Source organism: Notothenia rossii (assembly GCF_949606895.1).
Source record: "Notothenia rossii genome assembly, chromosome: 3".
Classification (NCBI taxonomy): Eukaryota; Metazoa; Chordata; class Actinopteri; order Perciformes; family Nototheniidae; genus Notothenia; species Notothenia rossii.
The window spans coordinates 35,165,497-35,176,358 of NC_136901.1; the positions used below are offsets into that span (position 1 = coordinate 35,165,497).

A 10,862-nucleotide genomic window follows, 5' to 3' on the forward strand; every position below is an offset into this window, starting at 1 on the left:
CTGCCCCTCTATTCTCTCATTGTTCTGTGGTTAAAGGGTGCACCCCCCCTCCCCCCCCCCCCTCCCTTTTAGATGGCTTGATTGAGACTTGTTTGTGCAAATTCTAGAGGGCACTCTGCACTTTTGGAGAAGTGGTGCTCAAAGAAAATATGGAGTTTAAACAAAAACGAATAATTTTGGACTATTTCCATTTTATACTACAATTCAGATGCTATTAGAACTGTTGCAGTTTTTACTCCTCTACTTTTTTGAATATACTATGCAATTATTAAAAAAATATATAACATATGTGCCGTGTTAAAACACTTTCAGCTGGAAAGTGCTTTACAAATAAAGCTTATTATTATTATAAATCAACAAAGTGTAACGTCATGCGGTTCCCGGAACTAAAATGGACCAATCCGCGGAGCTCCTCACACACCAGGAGGGTTGGGGACCTTTAGCGTAAATGTTCAACTAACAGGGAGTCCCATTGACTTGCATAGAGCTCCCTGGTTGGTAATAGACGAGTTGGGATGGCGGAGAAATGCTCTCCGCAGACCCATTCTCACAGCGTTTATAAACCTTTTTCTTACTCAATGTCAAGCCACACTTGTTGTTTTTACTTCGGCTGTGGGTGTGTGTGTGTGCTCAGGATGAGTTTTGCTTGTTCTCGCTTTATCGCCGACCTGGAAACCACACCAGTAAGCCAGCTCACTGAGCAGCGAGCCTCGCAATGTCCCGACCAATCAGAGCACAGTGGGCTCACAGGGAGGGGGGGGGCGGAGCTCCAACAAGCCGTTTAGGACAGAGTGAATACACATACTATACAGAGATGCTGTATGAGAAACCAATGTGAGTTTGGAACATTGAACAATGTAAATCTATTCTAGTAGACCTCAACAGTGGAATTATGATCAGTAGAAATGGCCATGACATGGGACCTTTAAGTAAAATCTACTATGCAATAGAAAGTCAAATGTACTTACAAAAACTGAAATTTGACAGTAAAGTTTCCTTTATTCCCGTTAGTAACAAACACTTCCTAACTGTAAGTAGATGCCACTTGAAATACAGGTTGTTACATTTACTTAGAATTTTTGCGTGGAATATTGTGATCTAAAGTAAATGTCACTCCACTTTATTTTCAGTGTAGGTTAAAGGGGCCCTATTATGCTCCTTGGGGTGTTCCCTTTCCTATAGTGTGTTATAGTATGGGTTTGAGTGCAAGTATGTTTACAATCTTAAATGCTATTTTCATTCAAGTAAAAATAACTACTATTGTCTATAAAGAGTACTAGCACATCACTTGTTCCCCATCTGTACTTACATTTGTGTTTATTTCAGTGTTTAAAAGGGTATTGCAATAAGAAGAATACTTCAAACATGATGCCTGTCATCCTCTACTTTATATCTAATAATAGAAAATAAATGCATGACTGAAACCCATTGTGTTATGACCTCCATTCTCTGTCCTAGTGTTACTGTATTCTTGTATCTTTTAAAGGATGCAATGAGCTTATGATTATGATCATCTGGCTGAGTGATGACCTGCAGCCGAGGCCCAAGGGTCCCTCTGAAGACTCCAGTTGTCAAGGGCAACAGCATGAGCTTCCCCCTAGCTGCCATGGCGACGGTGAGATGTGTAAGTAGACCCTGCAGCACTTAAATCACTTTAAATCCAATGATTACCTTATAAAACCTATACATAATCATCGCCCTCCTGTGCCACCTTAGGAAGAAAGAATCAGTTAACCGTTGCAACATATAAAAGCTTAATGAATCATCATTTTTAATTGATACAATATATGTACATCCATGTTTCAATCGTCGTCATAATGCAGGAAATCCCATCTATACAGTGTTCCAGGTGTTTGTCAGTATAAAAGAAAGGGTTAATTCATAATCACAACAATAATAATAATAATCCCGGTGTGGTAATACAGCATTCTTTCAAAGGAATGGCAGAAAGGGGACCGGAAAGCTAACAGACCCCCGATTCAAATCAGACGCAGCCTCACTGAGCGGACCGGTAAAACCAGCTGTCTCCACGGTAACCTCTAAATCTCCCCCCTGCTTGACCTGATTATTGTACACGAGAATATTGTCTCGCCTTTAAATTGTCTCTTTCATATAACCCATTGGGCCCCTGACACTATTTTCTTACCGCTATATTTTACAAACCTAAGGGCCTCAAATTCTTCACGGTAGCCACTTTTCTCCTAGCTCCAGGGTATCAAAGTTTCACAATTTAACCCCCACCCTTTCCTAACCCCATCCATCTATCAATCCCTCTATCATGGACGACTGGTTGACCTGCCTCCCCCCCAATCAGTGCGGCTGCATATCAACGCCCTGCTGTGCTTTGTGCGGGTCCGTTTCCTGGCAACAGACAACAGCCATGACACGGCTCCAGGGCAGAGAGAGCCCTTTGCATTAAAGCAGCTCGCTCTGACTAATAGCTCAGTCCAGAGCTGCTCATATTCACGGCCATGGCTCTGAAAGCTAACAGAGCAACGCTTTGAGTGAGAGTTCAAGCAGGCAGGCGAGAGCAGACGCTAACAATGAGTACGGGATTGTTAATACAGATGAAGACACCTGCACTACTTGAGAATTTCTTTATAAGTGCTGTAAATATCTTTTAAAATATATACTTTCAATATTTTAAATCCACAGTTTCTGTTACAAAAAGAGTAAAAAGGACCCCCGGATGCTATTTACAGTAAAATATACTTTACAGACTTGAGAGTTTTGATTGATTTATTTTCAGTTTGTACTGACTGAGTGGCGGTGCATGTTAACCGGAAGTCTTTGTGGTTAAATCAAAAGCTCAGTTAAGAGAGTGTGGCCACGCCATCTTTTCCCTGCTTGAACTGCTCACCTTTTAGCATCCATTGTCCCCCCTCTGGTCATTTTCCTATTGACATCTTTACAAATATGCAAAGGTACACCCGTGTACTGCAACCTCAAGTTTAAAAAAAAACACATCTTTGACACGTCTTTGTAAAGAAAAATACAAAAAACAGGAACATTTGACACTCAAACCCCCCCCCCATTCAGGCTTCAATGTGATGCGTGGTGATGCCACTAATTGGTACAGTGTAGGGATATAACAGCAATGCAGCATTTCATGTTTTTAACAAAACCATTGTTGATAGTATGCCCTTACTCTGTGGTTTGTATTTATTGCTTGATTAGATGGCACGTGGGCAGGATTTCCCCCCAAATAATACCATGTAATACAGGATGGTGTTGAAAAAAAAAGCCACAAGTTAAATAAAAATGCAGCAATTACTGTCACCTTTGGCAAATATCCACCTCAAAAATAAGCCGTGGGTCGTGGTATGAATTAAACATTATGGTGTCATGTCTTGTACATATGCTTAGGATACATACAATCCAGGAGAAAGAGAAACTTTATCCATATTCATCATAGGAAATGTAGAAAAAAATCAAAACGATCTGTACTGTAATAGCAAAACAAGACACAGTTGTGCTACAAGTGCTTATGTGTTCCTGGCACCTGTGGCCTCAGTCCAGAGTGAGTCCTTCTGTATTTGCCACAGTGGAGCAGAGTCCTCCCCAGAGGTAGAGAGAGAGAGAGGGAGTCCATGTTGTGGAGCTGCCACCCCCCCCCAACACACAACCCCCCCCGTTTGACTGCCAATGTGGCACATTCCTCCCTCGCCCTCCTCGTTAGGTGGGACATTCCAGGCGACTGCCATCTTCCGAGACAAAAAAATGAACTCCATCGCGATCGGTTGAAAAACCAGCAAAGATGACAGGTTGCAGTAAATAATACATTAACAACAATAGGCTATTTACAATCACACAAACATGTCTAACATCTAATGCAGTGGTTTAGTCACTTAATGAAAGCTGCATTTCAACTTTTTCCCACACCCCCGTCATTCAAAATGTAAAAAAGCAACCAGGAAAAACATACAAATCTTTCTAAGACCTTAAATGTTGGCAGTTTACAATCAAGCCTGTGAGTGTCACCCCCCCCCCCCCCCTCCTCCAAGGCTGTCGAGCACTGACACACATCGTCTGAGTAACACAACACACCCACAGGATCTGTACATTTGTGCATTTTTGACTATGCTCCCTCAACTTTTGGTAAACGGGATGCTGATCGTGGCATACTGATATTTTTACGGCCAGATTCGAATGTGACCAGGGTTTTTAAAACGGCTAAAGTTAAGCTTTGGCTTCAGTAGCCTTCAGCTCGTGAGGTCAGAAACAGAGCATTGTTTTTTGGATTCTAAAGCAGTTGAAACTAAAAAGCCTACTCCAGCATACTTTCTCAAACCTCCATAGGACACTTGCTTTCAAACAAACAGAGAAAACCAAAATACAAACAAATGTGAGATTGTTTTTTGGATTGTACATCAGCAGAGGAATGGTTTGTAACTAAACATATACTCCGGTAGAAGTTGCATACAGTTTAATTACTAAATGATCATGTTAAGTAGCGGTTTTAAATGGGAGGTGAGACTTCACATGACGTAGAAAACAGACATTGCTAGAAATAAATGCATTATAATCAGTGCACTTCATCTTTACAATTCAAATCTCCCCTTTACGAGCCATGCAGTCAACAAGGTATTTGAACTCCAGCGTTTTGATTCCAGTGCATAAAGCCTTGGCAAAGGCCATTTAAATGATATTACTTTTGTTCAGTATATGTACTAGTATGGATAACCACTTCCCCCAAACAATACATGGAGTATTTTAAATGTCATCAGGCAAAGATCTGAGATTGGCAAATGGCTCAGAATTGACAGACTTCACATTCTTCCACATGATCGAAACCACCGATTATTTTCCCTCTCATCCTTTATACCTAACCCAGGTCGTACAGTAACAACCTTAACACAGCGATAACTAACATAAAATATATCTGCATTCCAAATCCCCAGCCCCACTGGCGCCTATATTTCAGAACTGAGAGATCAGCTTTACTCAAATGGTTCAATGTCTGCTCTGTATTCTAATTATCTTAAAACAAGCTGGAAAAAGTAAAGTGTGTCTCTGCTTCCTGCCTCATTAAGACTTTTGTAAGTGCTTCTGAAGGCCTATTTTGTCGCAAAATATCCTCTTTCAACTCTCCAGCAACAACCAAGTTCAAAGCAGATGTATCAAGGTGGTGTGAGGCCTCCTGACGTATTTTTGAAAACAGTACCGTTTGATGCTTTCAGTGCGTTTGTGCCTTGTGTTTAACTTTGTAGAATTTCCTAGAGAAATCTAAGGTTGAAAGAGAAAGCTTGTCAGTCTCTAAAACTCCTCTAGAAGTGGCTTCAACACATGGCTTTAAATAAAGGAAACAAAGGGGAATAAGACTTAGTGCCATGGGACCTGACATATATCATCTTCAAGGTCAACTTCTGTCCGTTTGTGGAATAATGCCTTTTTGTAGAAAAACAATATTATGGAAAGTTTCTTCCGAAGTTAGATGCGACATAAGGTATTCATTTTGCTGACACAAGTCGAGGTTCGATGTGGCGTTTGAGGACACGTTGGACAGGGAACAGCTTCCACCTGCAGCAAAGTCTCAACATGTCACCCTCACTGCAAGTTCTAACGGTGTCCTGCTGCGCGTTTCCTTCATCTGCATATGATAAACTTGGCAAAGGACTTAGTGGATGAAAGGATGTTGCACTATGTACTGCATGGAAACACTCTTCTTTCATCATCTGTGATGCCCATTGACGACCCTTACCACAAGCTGGTTGCTCTTCAGTCTTATGCCCCTCTTTCCCACTGAGATAAAGAAAGGAAACTCACTTCTTAGTCCTCCAGCCAGTGACGATTAAATCTGAATATCGAGCAGCATTCTAAGTTAGACAGAGGTTACGCTCCTAAAGATTTATGTGCACTGGCTCATGGCTAGTATTCATTTCCCTCCCATAGACCCAAATGAAATAAAATACTCTAAAACAAAAACAAAATGACAAGTCTATGGTTCCACTGTATGCCATGTGCTAGGAGTTGCTCCTCTAAAAGTTATTTTTGCATTCAAAGACACATTTCATGCAAATGATACAATTGTTCTTTTTTTCAAACAGACAAAGAAAAACACATTTCTTTATATGTTCATTTTAAAAAAGAAGCTTATTTTATTTCTATATATATATTTATATATTGTTTATAAATGTTTCTCTACACTCTTCCAGGGCAGGCACCGTACACACACACCAGGTACAGAGGCATGCCACACTTGCATTGCTTTTGCATTCTACAGTTGGTTGGCTGGCAGGCGTGATGTCATCCAGACAGTGCTGCAGTCGGTGAGTGTATCCGAACACACACACACACACACATGTTATCTCTCTGCATCCCAACCATACAGTACAAGCATTGCGACCTGGCACCAGCCTGATCGTCACACTTCCTGGATGACATCAGAGTAAGGGGCGGGGTCTAAGTTTTTGTCCAACAAGCTTCAAATGGAGTAATAAAAGCAGTGCAGCAAGGCTCTGTGGCGCATGCAGAGATGGGCGGGAAATGGGCGTGGCCTGGGGCGAGCTAGGGTCAAAGGTCAGAGGAGGGTTCAGATGGAAGGTTTAGGGTCTAGCCCAGGGTTGCAGACAGATCCATATATGGGAGGTCGGGGGAGTTTAGGGGGAAGGGGTGGCAAGGCGTGGAGGGATTCATGACGATTACATTTGTATTCAATTTTTTTCTTTCCTTTTTTCAACTTATTTGATTTTTTTTTTTTTTTTTTCCTTTATGTTTTACTTTTTACAAATGGTATGACGACGTAACTTAGGCTCAGAGTCGTGGATGGCTGAATCTACTGCTGGTTGTTATGCTTAGAGGAAGGAGATGGAGATGGAGAGAGGTGTCATGGGGGACGTTTTGTTCGCTACATGAGTCTCCAGAATATAAATACATGAGGAAGTGGGGATGCTAATACATTAGATAGTTATTTGCTGTTTGTGCTCAGTTACAGGTTTGCAAGTATTGCTAGTAGTCATGTCTTACCCAAGTTGTTCATTAAAAAACTTGGATTAATCTGTGGAGCGTAGTGCGCAGCTACTCTGTAATTGTCGTAGTTTTGACGGTAAAATTAGCATATTACAATGTGGTAATATGTGTTAGAAAATTAGTAATGATTAGTCAAATACTAAACATATTCAAAATGTTAGAATGTGTCTTTCTTCTATAAGTGAACAGTTTATAAATACACATAGAAAGTGGTTACTTTGATAATACTTGACTCATAGCAAGAAAGTTGCGTGTCTTTCAACGCGAAAAAAATAGGTTAATTCATCATACGCTGTTTATTAGGCATGGCGTTATGTCTGACCATAGCCTCATCAAACACACACACACACACACACACAGTCACACACACTCACACACACACACACACACACACACACACACACACACACACACACACACACACACACACACACATACACACACACACACACACACACACACACACACACAAGCTCTGACATGCAGATATACTGTATCATGGGATCTGTTCCACACCTCCTTTCACCTCGACCAATCAGAGAGCCTCTCCACAGCTCCAGTGAGAAACGCAGGGATTAATAAAACAATAGAAGGGAGGGATCTAATTAAATCAGTGAGGAGGAGGAGGAAGAGGAGGAGTGTGTGGGGAAGATGCACTGCGTTAGGTGCATGTTCCGGTAACCATCCTGCCATCCTTCTCTCTCACTGTGGGGGTCAGTAACACACTTGCTGTGCTTCAATATGGCGTCTTGAGCGGCTGGCTGCAAGCCAAATGACTTGCTTTATATCCACAGAGCACACAATGTAACATTGAAGAGCTTTTGGAAAGAGTGCGATCCACAAGCTCCCCAAACACTTCTTGGTGTGTTTGTTTTGCTCTTGAGGAAGCCATATCTGCCCCTCCCAACCAAATCCATTGCTTTGTCCACCCCCAATTACACAAATGTCTCACTGCACTTTCCTGTGCCAAACCCATCTGTTGGATTTTAATGTAGAGCGAGTGTGGGAGGGGAGGGAAGGCTTGAGGTATAGGGGAGGGGTAGAGAGGGCATCGTGGATTATATTGAAGGGGAGCATTGATCACATCATCTTTAAACCAAAGGGGCAGGGGAGGGTGCCAGTTAAGATGTCGCCTATAAAAAGCCTTTTCTCCCACAGTGTAAAGGGGAGGGGCAAAGGTACAACAAAATATCTTAATAAAATAGAGGGAAAAAACAAACTCTTATTTAAAATGTAAAAGTATAAAACAAAAACAACAGCATAATAGGAATGAAAACGTTAGTGACTTTAAAGATGAAATATTGGTAAGTTGTACTCGGCGTTATCTCTAATGACACAAAATAAATAGAAGCTGTCAGAGGAGAGGACGCTGTCTGGGCTCTCGGGTGGATGAGGGTCTTCGCTCTCTCTGTCCCTGTCTTCTCCATCTCTCCCTCCCTCTCTCTGTCACCTCTCACTCCTCACGGAGCTGCAGGCGGTAGCGGCTGTGGCGGATCTGGAAGAAGAGCCTCTCCAGCGGCGTGCGCCTCATCCCGGGAAGCCGGTAGTCCTTGCTCTGGTCCATTCGGCGGAAGCCCAGCGACTCGTACAGCTTGTGGGCGGCCAACTTTACAGCCGTCGTGCCGAGAACCACAGCGGCGTAGTTGTTGCGCACGGCGAACTCCAGAACGCGCCGACCCAGTACCTTTGCGATGCCTTTGCCGCGGTAACGAGAGTCCACCGACATGCGCCGCAGCTCCACCGAGTTGTCGTCCTCGCGGCCTTGCGCTGCCACGATCCCAACCACACGTCCGTCAAGCATTGCCACCCAGAAACAGGAACCTGACAGAAACAAGACACCATAAGTATGATTAAATTACGTTAACAAACGCTTAAAATCATAAATCTACATTTGGGGAAATACTGCAGAGTGATGTTGCATTTCCACTGCATCGTACACAATTAGCACGGAAGATTCTAATAATTGGTTTCTATTAGCAATAGATGTCTATACCTGGAAAGTGATCAGTTTCTTCAGTCCGATGAAGGTTTGAAAAAAAGACCTCTTACCAAAAGTACATAATTTGAGCCGAACCATGTTGTGGAAATGAGGCGAGAACTCATGGCTGAACTTCAATCAATTAAAAATATGTTTGATGTAGAGGTATTTAATGGCAGAGAGCTTCACTTTCTGCAGATCCAATATACTTTAAAATGTAAGACCATATTTTAAATCTCTGACCGAGTTGTTCCAAATCCAAATACTTTCTTGAGTAGAACTTGATTACTGCTACTTATCAGAGAGAAATGGAACACCAATCGCACATACAGTAAAGCAAGCTTCATGATGGACAAATGAAAGGAATAATTGGAAGGAAAACAGTGGTTGAAAGGAAGTTTGAGGAAATCAAAATGAACGTCCTCCTGTGTCAGCATTAGCAGCATGTTGCATCATGTCCTAATGGCTTAAATGCTCTGAGAGGAGGGAGAATAGGAGAAGGGATGCAGGGCAAAGATGAATGCGGAGGGCAGGGACACAGAGCCTGACCGCAGCTAAATGGCATTCGCCACTCGATGAGACGCTGCTGATTAAAATGCGCGACAGAACGGTCACTTAGGACTCTCAGACAAAAACATTGGCATTTTTACAGAAGCTCATTGTGTGTGTGTGTGTGTGTGTGTGTGTGTGTGTGTGTGTGTGTGTGTGTGTGTGTGTGTGTGTGTGTGTGTGTGTGTGTGTGTGTGTGTGTGTGTGTGTGTGTGTGTGTGTGTGTGTGTGTGTGTGTGTGTGTGTGTGTGTGTGTGTGTGTGTGTGTGTGTGTGTGTGTGTGTGTGTGTGTGTGTGTGTGTGTGAACCAAATATATCAGACACTTAAACAGACATTGGTGACACACAAATAAAAAGACTAACACACATATTGACAGACAAACAAAAGTTAGAACAATGCATACAAAATGTCAGCAGACAATGCTCCTCCACCAGAGTACCTCTAAGTGCTTCGTTATATAAACCCTTTTTAACATCGATTTACATGTGTGCTGCAGTTTACAAGCTGTTAACTTTGACGCAGAGTGATAACACTTGTGAATTATGAATTATTTGTTGTGTTTAAATGGCATGTTCAGTAACAGTAGGTTTGTGGGACAAAGCCATGCAAAGTGAGGTACAGAACTTCTTTTGTACTCTACCTTGATTTTTCTTTGCTGCAGATTTTATGTTTTGCTTCAAAGTAGAAATCGCTTTGTTGCCTAATTTCCTTCACCTAGCATAATCTTTCAAGGACAATGACTCTTTAAACATCCTTTTTTTATTATGTAACCATGATCAAACCGCGTCTTTATAGCAGTTTATAGGGCATGTGTTGGCAGAGGTTTTGTATTGAAATGCCATCTGTTTGTCGTCGTTAAAGTAGCTGGCTTGACCTTCCAATAGTACAAACATGTGTCAGTCTGTCCTAATATTCTCACTCTGTCCTTCTTTCCTTGCGTTTCCCCATCATTTCCTCTCTCCTTTTATTCCGCTGAATCTCCCACTCTCACACACCATGGAAAGAACACACGCACTCCAACAGGCGGTGGCATTAACATCATGCTTTGCTGCTGGAGTCCCGTGTGTTGGAGGGGATTTGATGCCCCTGCAGGCCTGTGTTAAGCTGATCCAAGGGGCCTCCGTTACTGAATCAAACAACTGTTGTGTGTTGGTTGCTGCGTTAACAGGAAAACCCACGTACTCCCAACCCTGAAAGCTAGACAGGGGCATGGCATCAATGAGAGTGTCTGCCTGTGTTTCACTAATCTCTCAGGGAAACTGGATTTTGAATTACATGCGGGGAAGATTCAGAGCTCAGCGAATTACTAAAACCTCCTGAATAACCGAAGAAAACACACCTGGAAGCATACTTTTACCCCAGTTT

At 42.4% G+C, this 10,862-nt stretch overlaps 1 protein-coding gene across 2 annotated transcripts in view; it reads right to left on the bottom strand.

Moving 5' to 3' along the window:
- Positions 1-1,747: 1,747 nt before the first annotated feature.
- The window catches only part of nat8l (N-acetyltransferase 8-like), a 20,370-nt gene continuing 11,255 nt past the window's right edge, over positions 1,748-10,862 (bottom strand). For both annotated transcript variants that reach the window (XM_079673215.1, XM_079673214.1), the window contains one exon: positions 1,748-8,790. In XM_079673215.1, the coding sequence (XP_079529341.1) occupies positions 8,423-8,790 (368 nt within the window). In that variant the 3' untranslated portion in view covers positions 1,748-8,422. The remainder of the gene's footprint in view (positions 8,791-10,862) is intronic.